At 39.2% G+C, this 17,776-nt stretch overlaps 3 protein-coding genes across 5 annotated transcripts; 1 reads left to right on the top strand and 2 right to left on the bottom strand.

Annotated features, from left to right (window-relative positions):
* Window positions 1–2,066: 2,066 nt before the first annotated feature.
* gan (gigaxonin) lies at window positions 2,067–11,649 on the bottom strand. 2 transcript variants are annotated; one of them, XM_055155275.1, is made up of 13 exons: window positions 11,351–11,649; window positions 10,667–10,864; window positions 10,421–10,535; window positions 9,712–10,062; window positions 9,560–9,628; window positions 9,304–9,455; window positions 9,004–9,125; window positions 8,819–8,931; window positions 7,209–7,358; window positions 6,429–6,565; window positions 5,697–5,831; window positions 5,036–5,145; window positions 2,067–4,955 (listed from the first exon to the last, which is right to left on the bottom strand). In XM_055155275.1, exons 2-13 carry the CDS (start codon window positions 10,834–10,836, stop codon window positions 4,777–4,779), a joined length of 1,803 nt encoding a protein of 600 aa, XP_055011250.1. In that variant the 5' UTR covers window positions 10,837–10,864; window positions 11,351–11,649; the 3' UTR covers window positions 2,067–4,776. The 2 variants fall into 2 exon arrangements, with proteins under 2 accessions (XP_055011250.1, XP_055011251.1); XM_055155276.1 differs by having other exon boundaries at window positions 2,067–4,972.
* A 243-nt stretch (window positions 11,650–11,892) lies between these two features.
* On the top strand, window positions 11,893–14,722 carry acd (ACD shelterin complex subunit and telomerase recruitment factor). Of its 2 annotated transcripts, none has more exons than XM_055156019.1 (2): window positions 11,893–13,006; window positions 13,807–14,722. In XM_055156019.1, exons 1-2 carry the CDS (start codon window positions 11,939–11,941, stop codon window positions 14,347–14,349), a joined length of 1,611 nt encoding a protein of 536 aa, XP_055011994.1. In that variant the 5' UTR covers window positions 11,893–11,938; the 3' UTR covers window positions 14,350–14,722. The 2 variants fall into 2 exon arrangements, with proteins under 2 accessions (XP_055011994.1, XP_055011995.1); XM_055156020.1 differs by having other exon boundaries at window positions 14,162–14,343.
* A 627-nt stretch (window positions 14,723–15,349) lies between these two features.
* foxl1 (forkhead box L1) lies at window positions 15,350–16,894 on the bottom strand. Its single transcript, XM_020935284.2, has one exon. It carries the CDS (start codon window positions 16,070–16,072, stop codon window positions 15,350–15,352), a length of 723 nt encoding a protein of 240 aa, XP_020790943.1. The 5' UTR covers window positions 16,073–16,894.
* Window positions 16,895–17,776: the final 882 nt, after the last annotated feature.

Raw genomic sequence — 17,776 nt, forward strand, 5'->3', positions numbered from 1 at the left:
GCTCAACTAAGTGAGAGAGTATGAGGTAGTTTGTGTTTTGTCCGTATATACACAATTTGTTTCATAAATAAGAGCCCTGGACCTGTAACAACTTAGGGTCCCTTGATGAAATAAATACCTTCAGGTAAACTCACTACTTGAGTCGATATTCACAAAATGGTAAAAGTGACTAACTTCTTGGAGAATAGACAGCTCCGTAGAGCCTGAAAAGTATTTAACATGGGACATACAGCACCTGAATCTCATGGGCCCTTTGCCACAACAACACATTTTTCCATGACATCCCCAGCAGCCGCACTCCTGGTGATTCAATGTTCACTTCGGAGACAAGTTTTAGCACGTATTCACACAGTAAGACCACTCACTCTGTCAACAGTAACAGCAACAATGAGACGAACAGTGGCTGTAACGCATCAGTCACACTCATGAGGGACTGCTTTCATGGTATATGGAAATCATTGTATCCAACATTCCAAAATGTACAGCTAGAAACAAACTCTAATTTATGTAGTAGGACGAAAGTTCAAAGTAAGTCGAAAATGAGCTTTATTAAAGTGTGAGTGTGGTGTTTTAGTAGGATTTGCTGTTCCTTTTAGTGCAAGGGCAGCTATGCAGCTATGGCCTAAAACAATCAAAAACTGAATGTGCTGCCAACTGTGGTTAAACTCTGCTAAGAGTCAGATGTTTAAAATTTTTCCTTCTTAATTAAAGGTGCATTATGTAACCTTTCTGATATAGGGTCACCACCTGCTTATCTCCATGAAGACGTTTTGCTTTGCCTGCATGTTTGACAGCATTAAACTCACATACCTTCATACCTTGCACTTTTTGAATTACAGTTTTTTATTGATAAAACATACTTTGAAAATATGCATTCTTATCATGAGTGGGTTGGCCTTTCCACACTCTGACCTGTAACTTGGCCTGTTGGTGTCACCATGGAGATAGACTAGTTTAATGCCATAATGTGGAACATAATACAAAGCAAAGCATTTTGACACTGCACCTTTAAATGGTAAGCACATGTTTTTGGTCAGACTATGATGATGGGAGACAGGCCCTCTGCTGAGATGGTCACAGCTGGAGCCTTCATAAACACAGGACAGTGAGCAGGCGCATTCACCTAAACGTGCTCCATGGGCTCTAACATGGCGTGATGTGTGTAGTTCCTTTAATAAGTCTGCTCACATGTCCAGTCTACAGACCACAGCTGACCACAGTCACATGACGCTATTATCAGGAGAGCCATGCTCTGGTCAAAAAGCTATAAACATGCGCACGAAAACAAAGTCTCAACAACTACAAGAAATTTTAAACAATATTGCAATTATCAAATCCTAAAGCCAAGATAATTAGAGTTAAATCCCATCAAGTACACATAATTTCTGTCCACTCCAAACCCTTATTACCCTTCTCAGCTCAGTCTTAAATGGATTTTCTCATATTAGGGAAATTTATAATTTGTGGATTTTTTTCATTTTCATAAATTTTATGTAAACTAAACTACCACATCATTAGCAGAGAACTCATTGAACTGCATGTCCAGATTGAGGTGGGTCTGAGCTCGCAGTGGTCACAGGACAGGATTGGTCTCCTGCAGTTGTCACAAGAGCAGATCACTGTGACTGTGTCAGCGCTGCTGTATAGGCCCATTTTACAGGCCCGCAGGCGACTGCAAGTTTAGACATGAAGTATGGAAAACATCAGACGTCATCCTCACTCGGCCACACAAGCAAAACTACAATGGAATACACTGGAAAATGAAACAATGTTATGGGAATAACTTTGTTCATCAGTGATGCATTTTGAAGCAATGCTGATTATGTCTGTTTTCTTTTCCTTTAAAGATTTCTCTGAGATGCAGGGGCTGATTTCGATTCCTTTCCAAGCACATGAATAGTATTCTCTGGTGTCACCAATATAAATGACATGATGCACAATATAAGCAGTAATTACTTAGGAATTTACTGTAGTCTATTGTATAGTCTGAATATACAAACTACTTTCACTCTATAGAAGCTATTTAACACCAACCCAAACAGTGGCATTGCAGAATAACCAGTCTGTTTATCCCAGTAGTTGCTTTATTGTCTCTGACGTGAATGGATGACACATGGATGACGTTTACAAAGAGTTGCTCAAGCATAAGTTACAAAAAGTAGAAAACCATTGCTCTCCCATCTTTCACAACTCAGCAGTGTCTCACACAAGAACATTTCAAACTCAAACTGATAACTATTCCCTTTCATTTTGATCTGAACAACGCACACTCTGGGACACTACTGAGTAAGATGGTGATTTTAAGACTGTGTGCATATGAATCACTCTATTGAGACACAATTGTATATTTTTGTATTACACTCCAGGTAGCATTTGATTTGGTAGAACAAAATTGTGATGAAGCAGTGACACAAAAAATGTACATTCTTTTTGAACACTGGTACAGTAACTCCTCTGTCAGTGAAAATACACAATAAAGTAAACAAAATTCTACTATGAAGTTAATATGAATATTCCTGATGGAGCATTTCCTAGTTTTATCAGTACATTAATTTCTGTGACACAAGATACTATAGTTTAAACTTTTGTGTACAAATCAAATAATGGACATTAACCTGAAGTTTTTCAGTATAAGAAAAAAAAAAAAACACACACATACGGACATTCTATGCTTTTTGGGGACATTACATTACATCACCAACCCACATCTTAACTTCCCCAGTAGTTCCCAAACTTTTTCTTACAGAAACCCCTATTTTGCCCTTTGATATGTTGGTTGCCCAAATAGTTACTGTACTGTAGTGGGAAAATACAATTATATTAAAAAATCAAAAATATAATTTTTGATTAAAAGATGTTACATAACAGTAATGATTTTAAAACACTATATAGAAGGAATTAAGATATCATACCTTCTTTAAAATTCACACAATCTAGTTTGACCCTCTTTTTTAAGAACCCTTGGGGACCCCCTAAGTATTTTGGGTCCCCAAATTTAACTACTGACCCCCACGTTGGAAATAATTGCTTTAAATTATGCTATTGATCTATTACTTAATAAATTTCATAATTTTTGTCTCCATAAGGCAGGCGGTCCCAATGAATTTAGTGTTGTAATAAATACCTGATTTGATTTGTTTTTACATCAACTTTCAAGTCAAAATTGTGCCACCAACTACAACTCCAATGTTAGGCCTGTCATGATAATGACTATATTGACTTATCGTTCAATATATGACAGATGGAACAATAATTTGGGGGGGTCAATATTTATTTGTGTGTACCTTTTCTTTGTACTACTGAGAAATTTTTTATTATTTTTTCTGCAGTATAAGATTTGAGCTGATGAAGGCTGAATTATTAACTAAAATGATGAACTTATAACTTTATTTATTTATTTGCAGCTCAACTATATTTAACAATATTGTACTTTTAAAGTACTTTTTAAGGGGAATAATTCAGCTTCACGGTTTAGTTACAATATTATCGTTTATCGTGTATATATTTACTTTAGCAGTACATCACACTTCAGAATGTGTTATCATGACAGGCCTATAGTAACAAAGACAATGTTCCACTGGAAATGAAACAGTGCCGCTTTCAGGGAACGATGGAGTGTGCACCTGACGACAGACAGCAGCAGCTGAAGGAACAAATGGGGGTCAATGGCTGCCAAAAGTGTCCTGACTGGAAAGCAAGGTCAAAGGTCACAGGCAGCCAAACACATAGAGCCACTCAGAAGTGACAGACATGAGGTCTATTTCTGCACTTCAGCCCAGTCCATGATAAAAGTGATTATCAGGTAAAGTGCCTGTGCTCTAGAGTCCACCCGTCACACAGTGCATGGGAAAGGGCAGACTTGAAGAGATGCTACACTCATCTCCAGCTTGTTTCACTAGTGTTTAAAAGCAAAAGAAAAATTTAATTACCTGGACTACTGAGGGATTACACAGGCATATTGTTTAAGAGACTGTTTTCCTCTGTATCAGTTCCTGTGTTGAGTTATGTAAATATAAAGATTCTGTGATTAAAGGGGTGGGTATTACAGATAAATGATTGAAAAGTTGTATTTTAAATTATTTTTTTGTTATTGCTTTTTTTTAGTTTGAACAAGGTTTCATTGTTGCATAAGTAATAGCTGGAGGCACATTCAAAGAAGGGCGGTTTACATTTTGCATCACTGTGAAGTTTGCATATCTAACTCTAACAGTTGCACACTGACATATTACAGATAGTAGTGATGATTACTTAAGGTCTGCCCCATTAGTCACTTCCCTCATGTCATTTAAAATGGTTACAGAAGAAATAAAAAATAATCATACTAGTGTCATACAACTCTAGCATGTTTAAAGTTCCATTAAAAAAGAACTAAAACAGTGCCTGCACTGTGCTCAACACTGATGTTTTTAGGCATTACTGTGAAAATAAATACTTGTTTTTAACTGGTCTACCTTGTCTAGTGAGATCCATTGTAGATTACAGTAAGATAGTAGTACAACAGTAGTTCATTCTAGTTTTACGAGTTTAAAAAATACCCAGAAACCAAATAGTTAGCAGTCACATAAAGGGTGTGCAAAAGGAAAAGTCCTCAGAGCGCAAACCCTCTGCATTACAATTACAGTTTGTTATTTAGGCTTCTTCCCATCACCGAGCAAATGAGAATTCAGGACACATACCATGATTCTAGCACATAAAGTTAAAAAGGTAAAAATGTTCTTTGGCCTGTTCCAAACCAGACTGTACCAGTGTGTATATGAAGAAGGAGCCTGTATGCCATCAGAGCCCCACTCGGATGCGGAACATGCCCTGGTGCAGTTGCAGTCTGAACAGTTTACAGTTGGCGAAACGCAGTGAGGTGCAGGTGGTTTTGGACAGGTCAGAGGTCAACATAGGCTTGGTCCGGTGCCAGGTTCCAGTGCTTCTACGAAATTCACGAATGTAGTCAAAACTAGTACCTGTAAGAAACAAAAAACTTTAAAATTGTTAACTTAAGAAAGCTCAACTAGGATTCTGGTATATCATGTCTTGAACTCACCTGTGTCAAGATCTCCAACCACATAGATGTTTGGCCCGATAGGCACAGCCCCGTACACAAAGGAAGAGCTGGTCGGAATACAAAGACTTTGGTCGTCCAACAGCATCCATCTGAAAACACAATGTTATACTTGAATGGGGATGAAATTAAAACTGTTTTTTAAAATATAGGACCCCCCACATTAGCTAGCCCTTGAGGACAGATAATCAGGATCCTAATAAACAAATAAAAAATACTTCAAGCTATACCAAAGTGCACCATAACACCAATGGGTCGAAAACTGCACAAATGTCTTTTAGTTAAGCCTAGCTCTTCTTAATGGTTGCTGATGCTTATAATTTTGGTTTAACTACACACAATTTAAGAGTATCTTTTTTGTATCTTTTGAACAGGGTTGTAAAACTGTGGCTCCCAATTTTTTGTCCTTGAATGTCCTTGACACCTCCACATTTGTTTTAGTTTTCTGCCCTGTGATTGGTCCAGTCGTTCCAAACCACAGGTGAATGCTATCCCAAATGTAACAGCAGGAGTAGGACAAGATGGATTCTTGTGACTTTTTGAAATGATAAAGATTGTAAGAAATCATCTTGCAGTGCAAGATCAAAGTTGGGAACCACTTCTTAGAACAAACAGAAGATCATGTGAAAAACTGAAGGGGCACCTCCTCAGCTCATCATGGTAAAATTCAGATTTGCAGGTCATCATCTGTCTCTGCTCTGGATTCTCATTTTCTTGGCTCCGGACTCCTCCGAACACATACAGCTCCTGTGCAATGCCACACGCCACAGACCCAAATCTGACAACACAGAAAAAACCTCAATGTCCTAACCCAAAAAGACATAAGTTCTGCTTAAAGAAAACACAACACAGACTTACAAGTTTTTCTGAGGTTGAAAAAGAAAACTTTATTGTCCATGTCTAGTTGAAATGGCAAAACCCTGGGGAATAAGTTCCAGTAAACTGCAACTGCCACTAAAACTATTTTTAGTTTGTAACGCAAAACAGAAAGTAAATGTCATGATGTCACTGTAGTTTTTTCAAAATGTAAAAATTTCTTTACGGGAATAGGGAACCAAAATCCCGCTGAGGACCAACAGCCTAAAAACACACGTGTTGGAACACTAAGTAAAGCTACAGCCAATGAATACGAGATTTTGTATTCTATATTGGTCACACGTTTATTTCACATGCTGAGCTAATTCCTAGAACAGAAAGTAGTTTTTGAACACTGGTCTATCACGCCCATCATGATTGTCTTCCTGAGCAAAACACCTGACTTAGTGTGACTAAAGGGATGTGTGTGAGGAGACAGAAACTAGACAAGTTCCTGCGGTGAGGTATATCATGCTTACAGTGAAGCAACAATGTAAAGCCCAGGGCAAACTGAAAGTACCTCCTCTCCTTCAGGGGACACAGGCCAGTCCACTGCTGGGTCTTTGGGTCAAAGCACTCCACAGAGTCAAACAGTTTCCCATAGGAGCCCCCTCCCATGGCATAGATCTTTTTGTTCATCGCTGCATAACACCCAATCTGAAAGTCCACACACACAAGCATTCATGTTTCAAATAGCTCTTGTCAATATTTTACAATGCAGACAGGTTTGGACAAGGGTGGAGAAAAGCCAGCAACCATTGTCTTATATTAAAGATGTACAATGTAACTTGTTTCAAGTGAAGGGTTCGCCATTTTCTTGTCTCAGTGGAGATATTATTGCTTTGCCTGGCATACTCTGTATTATGGCATTAAACCTAACTCTATGAAGATAAGCAGAGTCTATCAGGCGGCCCTGCTCACAGTAAGTTTTTTTTTTCAAAGTATAGTATATTTTAACAATTAAAAAAACACACAGCAACAATAGAACAAATGAAATGGTGGTTAATGGATAAGTTAAAGCGCTACCCAGAACATTGCAGGCAAAGCAATAACATCTCCATGAACACCCCTCCAGAAACATTACATAGCTTTACTTTAAAAGGGGCACTAACTCATAAAAGGTAGAAGCTCGTTAATCAATTCCTCCATTATAAAGAGTAAAATTAGTTTTATGAAAGCACATATCACTACATCATGCTATATTTTATTCATTTGTGACCTGCAGAAAATGTAATGAGAAAACTGTGGCAACCATTGCCAAAACACAACAGGAAATATTGTACCAAAACGTGGACAGTACCTTGCGGACCATAGTCATATCTGTCTGTGTTTTCCATGTGTTGAAGTGTGGGTCAAACACTTCCACAGAGATCAGCTCCATCACCTCATTCTCTCCTCCCAGGATGTAGATCAGCCCGTCCAACTCCACTATACCAAAGTTCTGCCGGGCCTAAAACATGTGCAAAATATTACAAATGACTTTTTATTATTATTATTTGCACTGGGGGGGGGGGCTTTTACTTTGAAAATTCCTTCCTTGATGTTGAATGTTTTTGATTAGGGCTTTTAAAATCCATCTGCACAAGGAATTTCATATGTTTATGAAAAAAAAAATTCTTACTTTGCCATATTTTGCTCTAACTTTTACCAAACACAAATTAAACTTTTTAAGTTGTAGTGGGAAATATATGCAAAAGAGTAAGAGGTTATATGTATATGTATATGAATATGATCATTTGTGCAGTATTTCAATGCTATTGTTACTCAGGCACTTTAAGCACATTCGATCAAAGTAGCATTCAACAAAATCAAACTAGTTGATTATATGTTGTGATAAAAACAAACATTATCTTCTTGTAATATATTCATCTCTTTGTTTTGTTTAGACCTCATCAGTTTTGTGATAATGCAAAAAAAAAAAAAAAAAAAAAAAAAAACGAACAAAAAAAAAATAAAAAAAACGACAAAGCTGCCTGAGCTCCAGGCAGTTAGTGTCATGGCATTTCAGCAACTTTAGTGACGCCCAGTGGTAAGATGAAGCAATTACAAGAACTAGGTCACAGATTATTATTATTATTATTACTATTATTATTATTATAAATGTTCAGTTTATATAACTAAAGGCTCAAGCTATACAATACTTACAGCTAGTACTAAAGTTGTATTTTGAGTATTATTACTTTTGATTTCACTAAAGACTCAAAATACAAATGTAGCCCATTTGAAGCCTTATGATGCTTAATCCAGGACAGTCTGTGACCTTGTGCAGATGTACAACAAAGATTTGCCCTCTGTAGGTACTGGGCTCATTAGAAATGATTAGTCCGTTTGTTGTCGTCATTTTGCTTTAAATGCAATTCATGGGTTTTTATTGGTCTTGTCTAAAAGGTTTAGAGTTGGCTTATTCTAGGATTTTCTTTTGGTGGTAGAAAATATAAATACAGCCCAATAAAATCTGTGTTTCCAATTTACTCATTCAAAACAAACATTTCTCTTGGCTTTCTAATCCAATCTTTCACATAATACTGGTTTTACAGGGTGGATGGGACAGAATAAGATAATATCTGCATTTTGTCTTTTAGAAGTAGAAGCAGCAACAGGTATTTATTATAATGATTTGGGGAAAAAATTACCCTGAATACCTGAAAACTATTCTCTACAGTGAATACTTCAGTACTTAAAATTTTAATACTATATGAGCAATATTTACAAACTGCTTGTTTCCATGGAGATGTTCTTGTTTAGCCTGGAATATTCCACAATTTGTCATGAAACTCATAAAACTCCCCATGCAAAATAGTCAAATGTTTCCCTTAACTTTTGTATTTCCATGAGGTCATGCAGGTGGTGTGTCTGTCAAAAATCTTTAACTTTAAAACAAGTAACCCATTAGGTGGCCATATTAAATACCTGCAGCATTGGTGGTACAGGGCTCCAGCTGTTTGTATCGGGATCGTATTTCTCTGCAGTGTCCAGTATCCTGTTGTGTTCATCTGTCCCTCCCATCACAAACAGAAAACCCTCTGAAAAAAAAAAGTAATCCCATATTTGAGGAATATGTGTTCTCATCTATGCCATAACCCTGGGACACTGACCAGCAGACACCATCCCATGTCCCAGTCGGGGAGAGCTCATGGGCTGCAGCTCTATCCAGGCCTGTCTGTTGGGGTCATATAGAGGGCACATGCAGCGGGTCACAGCAGTCGGCTTCCGAGTTCTGAATAAATAAATATGGCATTTGTTACTTGTGTCAACAATGGCTTCAATGCAACTTGTAAAGTGGGTTTGGGTGGAATTTGCAGTTAAAATGATAAAAAACAAATAAATCTAACCCACCATTATTTGACATTGCATCTTCTATGATGCATGTACAATAGTAGACGATAGTTACTTACTTGCGATCTTCTCCTCCAGCAATTACAATGCACTCAGAGTAGCCCCGAGGTTTAAATGATGCCAATAGCGCTTCTCCCTGCAGCTGCCCAGCCCCTATTACAGATTGACAGTAGTCTCTGACCACTTCTCTCATCAGGGGCTCACCCAGTGCCTGGAGGGAAAGAGCATCAAATACATATGTTTGTATGTTTTACACAAAATGTAGATGTATTTTTTGTATTGTAATTATTGTACTGTGAAGTCACACTATAATACCTGTTCTCTGAGGTAACTCAGGTCTAGGCCCTGCGTCCACACAGTGGACATCACCTCTCTCATGTGTACCTACATTACACATATAAACAAATGGATCTTTGAACTGTATTAATCCAACATAGAAAATACATGTAGAGTATTAAATAACCCACCCTGCGATCCTCGGGATCATGAGCAAACCACCGCACTGCCCCTTCCAGCACATACTTCTCATTGCCTACATTTAGTTTCTCCATAGAGAAGATCTCACAGAGCCGTTCATGAGGCAGCTCTCTAAACTCCTCTGTGAGAGCCACATCTCTGAAGTGTGTCTGTAGGAACTCGGTAGCAGCATAGTGTACATGGTACAGACAGTAATGAAGAGAGAAGAGACGGATACCAATGCAGTTCTCAGCAGTGATGCAGCTCTCCAAAAACTGGCAACACAGTAACTTGAGGTCAGTCATGAGCAGCAAGTCTGAAGCCTGCACCATGTCCTGGACCATCTCCTCACTCAGTGTGATCTGGGGAACAAGGAAATATTAACAGTAAAGCTGGGTTTGCTCTAAAACAATGCGCAAAACTACAGGAATATTGTTATAAATTAACAAAACAAAGGGTCTTTCATTCTAAATCCAGAAACTAAATATTTACTACTATTTTGTTTATTTCATGGACAGCTCTAAACTCTATCATATTTTATTCCTTGTCTGTAAAAAAAACAACGTCTGGTCTTCTTACAGACTCTTTGTCCATATAGCTCACGACTATTTTCTGTACTGGTATTAAATACTTGCTACCAAACACAACAGAGAAACTTGGGAGGAATTGTGAATACATATTTCGGGACACTGGACAAAAGACATCTCAAAAGACCCTTACTTCACCACTGAAAATATAGTCCAGGATCTGTTTCATGGTCTCCATGGAGACTCCCTGGAGTTCAATTCTGTACATAGAGCCATCTTCCTTTGGAGGATTGTAGTTTAACTTGGTCCTAGCAAGCAGAGCAAAACACAAGTATGACGACCAATGACAGTAGGAGACACACCCATGTTGCACCCACACCATAAATATCATAAACCATGCAGAGATTCTGTGGTTTGGAAGCACAGTAAATGCTCCAACCTTATATAAGGGCTTGCAGCAGCCAGAATATTCTTCTGAACGGGAAGTTCTTCTCCGTCCACCACCAGCAGTGCATCATGGAAGCTCTGCTCCTGCCAGAAGGATCGCAGCACCTGAAGGAGTTTCTGGGAATGCTGTGGATCAGACACTTTTGAACCCGTGTCGGGCATGTCTGGGGCTGTGGCTGGGTTTAAAAATCTGCATATATCAGAAAAATGTTAAATCAACAATACAACAGTTACAATGTCATATTGACTTTACTGAGTTTTATGAAACATATAAGCCAGTCATTAACAAGGCCTTGTTACACACAATGCCTGAGTAATGTAAAAACACTATTATGAGAGTCTGTGGGTAATCTTGAACAATACAAACAAAATCTATGCAGACCTTTCAAAGAAGTGTGCTAGTGTTTACTGAACAGATGGACAACAGAAGACTCGGGACAAGAGCACGTCATTTTTCTAACCTGGCCATTTTTGCTGTCTTTAAAACTTCAGCCAGCATATTTTGTGATCGAGCACAAAGAGTGAGCTAACACGTAAAAGCAAGAAGGCTAGTACTACAACTCACATTTCTAGTTGGCTAAAGCTGCAGCAGAAAAACAACACTGAATAGCAATGCTTTCATTTAGCTAATGTCTTCTAGTATTCAATATACGGTATTCTTAAAACAGAGCCTTACCGTAGTAAAACGTGTATTACGACTCAACCCGGTGCTGTGCTAGCATGACTTGAATCACTCCGGGGCGAGAATGTTGGAAGAGGGCGTGAAGTCAAGACAGGTAACGTTAATGTGATGTATGGATTTATGGTTTACTGTATTGTAAAATATATCAGATAGAAAAGGGAGGCAAAAACACACGAATAACTTTAGAGTGTAGTGTGCTTATAATGGCAAAACAGACACCCGACACATCACATTTGGTTGAATCTTCGTAATTTTCCAATATTTGGGGAAAAAACAGAACAGGAAGTTATCTAGAGACAGTAGAACCAAAATAGTAACTTTCAAAATAAAATTGTTTTGACGGAAACGGCAGTATTCCCGTTCATCTTAGCCATGGAAAAATGCGTCGTTCACGTTTTGAAATCTCAAAATGAAATTTAAATTATGTTAAGAAAAATTATGTTAAGAAAACAACACTTAAAAATAATAAAGCCTGTCTCTTGTGTCATCGTAGCGTTCTTTAGTGGAACTACGGGTAATTGAAACATTTTCCGGCGGAACAAAATAGGAACGGACCATTTGAAAATTAAAATAAAAATCGAGATGTTAGCTCGGGGCAGGCTAAATCCGTGGATAGAGAACTTGATCGTGAGCTTTGGCGGTGATGAAGGCCCAAGCATTGGACCACTCAAGGCACATGTCATTGGGGTTGGTCACATGTCGCAGTCTCAAGCGCTGGGCTCAGAGGGTCCCACGGGGCTACTCTTTCTGTCCGATGAGCGGGTGCAGATTCCAGCCGTCCTCACTGCGTCAGCCTGGGAGAACCTCCAGGACCGTGAAGACCGGGAGTGCTTCAGCAGTTTGCTCAACACCACAGTGGGCATTCAGGATTATAAACTGCGATTTCACAGGTCCGAGGAGCAGACCCAGAGCCGTTTTTATTTGTTAGTGGGAAAGCTGGTCACAACGGCAGTGGGGGTCAGGGACAACACTCCCTGCTGTACTAGTCTACCCTCTGTCCGGGCTAAAATTTGTCAGGCATGGCGTGCTATGTTGGGGCACGAGGATTATTCCCAAAAGAGTGAGAGCATGTTTAACCTTACAGAGCTACTTGGGGAATGGCAGCAAGATTGTCTGCAGTCTGAGCTGGAGCACGTCAGAGAAAAACTCAGCTCTGTGAACCCGCAACCATCCACCTCAACAAATTCCACTCCCCTGCCTGATACATGTATGGCCACTGGCTGGGACATTGATACTGTTCGATACAAAGGGGTAGAGAGCTTTACTGTCCCAGTTAAACAGCTCATTATCCCAGACAATGTGGGGCAACAACATCTACAACCAAAAACTTTCTCAGAGAATGAGAGGACCTCACTGTCAGAGGCATCTCCAGAGTCCACAAATATGCAATCAGCTTTACCTGAACCTGGACAGCAAAGTACCAGTGATAATGTGTCTAATTCCATTGAGTTTGCACCTGTAGGGCTGAGTGCTGTTGACATGAGTTGTATGTCCAACCCTTGGAACATGTGTCCTCCTCCCAGCAACACATCTTCAACCAAATCCAGCCCTGAATCCACTCCACTTCCACGCAGGCCCATCTTCAGTGAATCCACCACTAATCTCTCCCATCTGGACCCCAGCACCCACTCAAAAGGGTCCCAGAGAGAAGTGAGTAAATCAGTCCAACTTGTAGTCACTCTTCTTCTTGCAGAGATACTCATATAGCATATAATTTATGGTTTGTTGTTACTACTGTTATTGTCAACAAAACAAGCATCTAGTATCTGTATTCTATTTATCGTGGGTAAAATTTCTTTACAATAGAGTAAGAAGGGGTGACTGTTGTTATTTTTATGCAATAAGATACGATTTGAGCTGTAGAGAGTAGAACAAATAACGTGGTGAGTAATTATTGGTTCATTTTATTGTTTATAGCTTATGCCTTTTAATGATACTATTTAAAAATTGGTTTTCTGAGATTCTCATGCCTTGTGTCAGTGGCATAATGTAGTTTCAGTAGTATCAATTATTTCTCTGTAGCAACATATGCTTCATGTTATCATGACAGACCTAGTTATGTTGATTATACAGGCTCACTGCATACTCCAAAATAAAACGTTTTATAACAAAGGCAGCAATAAAATAGTGGACAATGTGTGATATTCATCAATAATACACTTATTCATTTTATCTTAAATTAATTAGTTAAAAATGTAATATAAAAATAGAAATAATAGTCTACTATCAATATTACTACCAATACTATAAAACAATTCTTTGTTGCAGCTCTACTGAATAAAATCCTTGTGTTATCTTTGCTGCCTGTTATTATCATAATAATTACACTATAAATGAACATAATTACACTATTTTCAGTGTTTTCAATCAGTGTCTTGAATGAAAAAAAATTACATTGTATTTTTTTTATTCAGATTTATAGTTTTGCTCCTTTATCTTTTTGATTCTAGCTTACAGCAGAGCCAAGTTTGATTTCACCTTACCAGAGACCTGCCTCAGCAACCCCCCTCTCCACCTCCTCAAAACAGTCTGCAAATGCACTGTCCAACATGTCTCAAGTTCCTAATCTTGACAGCTCCACAACAGAAGAAACATCAGATGAACAGCCTAGCAGAAAATGTAAAAGGTCTTTGAGGAAGAGAAGTGCTTCTCCCATAGATGTGAAAGAGATTTTACATAAAGAGATCAGCCCTCCTTCATGGTTGTTTGACTCCCAGATGGGGGCCACATCTGAGCAGAGCACCTCTCAGATGCAGATTTCCTCTGCTGAGCAGCAAACTAATGTGTACACCTGTGTCCACACAGATGGCAAACCATTCTCCTACACCTACCAGGTCAAAGCTCAGGAACTGCAGCACTTGAGCCATTTCACTGTGAAGCAGGATCTCCAGCAGTGGGCAGTGAGGTATCTGCTGAGGCCCACACACATAAAGCACAAGAGTACAGGTGTAGCTGCACCCACGACTCAACACAGCCACATTACAATATCTTAGAACTTGGCTGTCTAAGATTGTGTGTAAAAATATTGCTATTTTGTAGTTCAAGTTATTTTATACATATAATTGTTTATATCAATGATGTACATTATAATGATTGTGGTTACATTCACAATAGATTTTTTATGTGTTCTGGACTGCATTATAACAATTATATACATGTAATTCAAATGCAAAAAAAACACTTTCTTTTCAGCTGGAATAATTAAGACAGCTAGGTTGTTTTAAATAGGATTTTTTTTTATAACACCACTGTCCTGTGTGCCATAGCAAAATAACCTTACTGCATTGCTATGCAATGATGTTAGAGTCCATGTTTGAAAATTAAATTATGTTGTCCTACAGTTTATTTTACATTCAAAGTTTTAGACTGGTGTTTGTTATTTTGTTCAAATGTACAGTGAAGCTGAATAAACGTTTGTTGTTAAAATGTTGATATAAGTCAATCTTATATATTTTAATCATCACACTTATTTTTTGTAGTTCAAATAGGGAATCTAACACCTACAAAATACATTGTAAATGGCAACAACAGTTTGTGATTAAACCACAAGGAGTCGCTATAGACCTTCGCACGTACCTTCTCGAGTTGAAATTGGCTCTGAAATATCTTTAAAAATGTGTCCAAACACCAGTCTTGTTAGACATGCAATCGGTAATTACGCTGTTTTCTGAGACAGTTATTGCACAATTGTATTTTATATCAAACTAAACTTTATTTATCATTTAGCATAAGAATATAGTTGGGTGGATAGCGTTCATTTCCGTTGTTTATAGGCTATTTTAATATAAAAACAAGCATTTTGTCCACTTAATAAATTGGCCTCATTGCACTATAAATTTGATTAAAAACATAACTTTTATAATTATTTTATTCTATTAGAACAATGAAACTAATTACCAGACACACATTTAAACAGGCCTATATTGTTTTGCTCCAACAATCTTAAACATCAGTCACTGAACAGTTTCCCACTGAACACATAAGAATCCAGAGTCAGTGTCGCTGTGCGGATTCCTGAAAGGTCAGTGGCAGGTAAGAGCAGAGAGGGAATCCCACTTGGCACATGGACTGTCTGGACCCGAGGAATACCGCCGAGCGGAGCGCGCACGCGTCTGCTTCTCCCGACACGCGGTTTCGCACAGGTGCATCTTTCTTGAGGATGCTTTCAATGCTGAAGCACTTGGACTTGTCCGTAGTTGGGGTGTCCCGCTGCGTTGCCTGTGACCTGTCTGAGCGCGGCTCCTCCGGGGCCCTTGACCCCTGAGCGGTAGGGCATTTGAGTCTTTGCGCAGGTTTGTGCGAACCGTTCCTGGCTTTCCTTTTACGACGGCGGTAGTTGCCGTGCTCAAACATGTCTGTGCAGGACGCGTCCAGGGTCCAGTAGCTCCCCTTGCCGGGCCGACCCTTTTCCCGCGGGACTTTGATGAAGCAGTCGTTCAGGCTGAGGTTGTGGCGGATGGAGTTCTGCCAGCCCTGTTTGTTGTCGTGGTAGAAAGGGAAGCGCTCCATGATGAACTGGTAGATGCTGCTGAGCGTGGCGCGCTGCTGAGGCGCGCTCTTGATGGCCATGGCAATGAGAGCGATGTAGCTGAAAGGGGGCTTCTGAGGGGGCTCTCTGTGCGCGGCCACGAGGCTGAGAGCGTCTCCCGTGCCGTACAAGCACAGCAGCGGAGACCCAGGGAGCGCCAGCGCAGAGGGCCCGCGGAATAGCGCCATGGCTCTCCTCGCTCTGAGTGCGCGAAGGATCTTAATAATTGTTGTAAGCTTGTGTTGTTGACTTAACGCCGGGAAATAAATGGTCCATCATAAACAGCTGTGTTCTCAGCCCACCCACATCCATTACACTTTCATTCCCCTCCGTGGCCAATGAGCGCTGCTGTTTACAGAATTAGCTCTTGATAAGTCGCCCACCCAGCGAGAATCAAGCTGTGTTTATTTGGAAACATTTCCGGGCACCCAATACATAAACGCACTGATGTGCTGTTTGAAATCTCACGTCCAGCGCTTACGCTCTCTCACAGCGCACACACCCATACGCACACATTCAAAACAAGCAAACACGCCGTGGTCCTCTCTGAGCTGGCGTGGCCTCCCTCAAATCAAAACAAAGTGTAGAAAAGGGAAAATGATACAAACTGGTTCTTTTGACTGCTGTCAGAAGAACCAGGCCCACAGGGAGGGAAAGGGGAAAAAGGACAATTAAATGAGTATATGCAGCCATGTGAAACTTTCTGTACATTTTTATAAAAGGCCAAATTGGCTAAAGGTACATTTTTCACCATATTTTCACCATGTACAACAGTTCATTTTGAATTACTCCCACATGAAACATTCACAGAGATGCAAGCTGTTTCAAACAGTTTGTTGCAAATTCTGCAGCAATATAGCATTAGAGCTAGAACAACACGCCACTTTCCTGATCTCATTTAAAGCAGTTATGTTTAGATATTTTTTAGTTGCCGCGTCTTGTCTTATACAGTCTCAATCATGTCCACCCCTAAAAGCTCGACTGTGAAAACCTTCACTTCAAATGTCCCAGTTCCTGGTGCTCAGACAGTATTGCCTTACAAGGACAACATGGACAGACATATTATTTGTAGATGTGGGCTTGATGCTTTATGTTATGTATTTTCCTGTTTATAGGTCAGAGGAGGATTATAACAACTTTACAAGTGCACACAGCTGGGCCATGCTTACATTAGGACTTGGGCCTTTTTGTGGATAAACTGTCCTGTTTCTTTTTCTCAGACAGTGATTCATTGGACAATCAAAGTTTGCCAACATGTCAGTATGTGCTCATGGAACAGTACAGTATTTTGCAGATGAACATTCCTGAATGATCAAATTTGAGATAACATTTTTGACGAGACTGACTGTGGTTAATTAACTAAATTAGAGTACATATTTTCTTAAGTTTCATGGACATCAACTTTCATCAATAAACCTCCTCTGAAACTGTCAGTATGAATAATTCAGTCATAAGAGCACAGTGACTTGAGATGGCAGAGGCTTAGTTTGGCATATTCAGAGTTTGAGTAATGTATCTTCTCATTTTTAATAATTGGGGAAAAGTCACAGAGAAACATTTTCTTTTTCACTTTGTACATTTTGAAAAAGGAGGAGCAACTAAGCACTTAATATCCAAGTAAGACCTCAAGTGGTTTTGGATTCTACAGGTTTGAATTCTGGCTTTCTGAACAATTACTGTTTTGTTTTTGTTTTTATTACACTTATACACTTACAACAAAGCTTATGCTCCATACCAGCCTCCACTTACTCCCAATGTTTAAAGGGTCTATATTGCCCTATTTTCTGATCTTTGCAGTCTATGTGTTCTTATCAAAACATACCTGGAGTAGTGTTTTGTTTCATTTACACGTTTAACACACAAACCCTGTATATTTAGGCTTAGCAGTTCTT

The sequence above is a fragment of the Boleophthalmus pectinirostris genome, unplaced genomic scaffold (assembly GCF_026225935.1).
Source record: "Boleophthalmus pectinirostris isolate CB_2022bp ecotype Guang Dong unplaced genomic scaffold, ASM2622593v1 HiC_scaffold_2, whole genome shotgun sequence".
NCBI classification, from domain to species: Eukaryota; Metazoa; Chordata; class Actinopteri; order Gobiiformes; family Gobiidae; genus Boleophthalmus; species Boleophthalmus pectinirostris.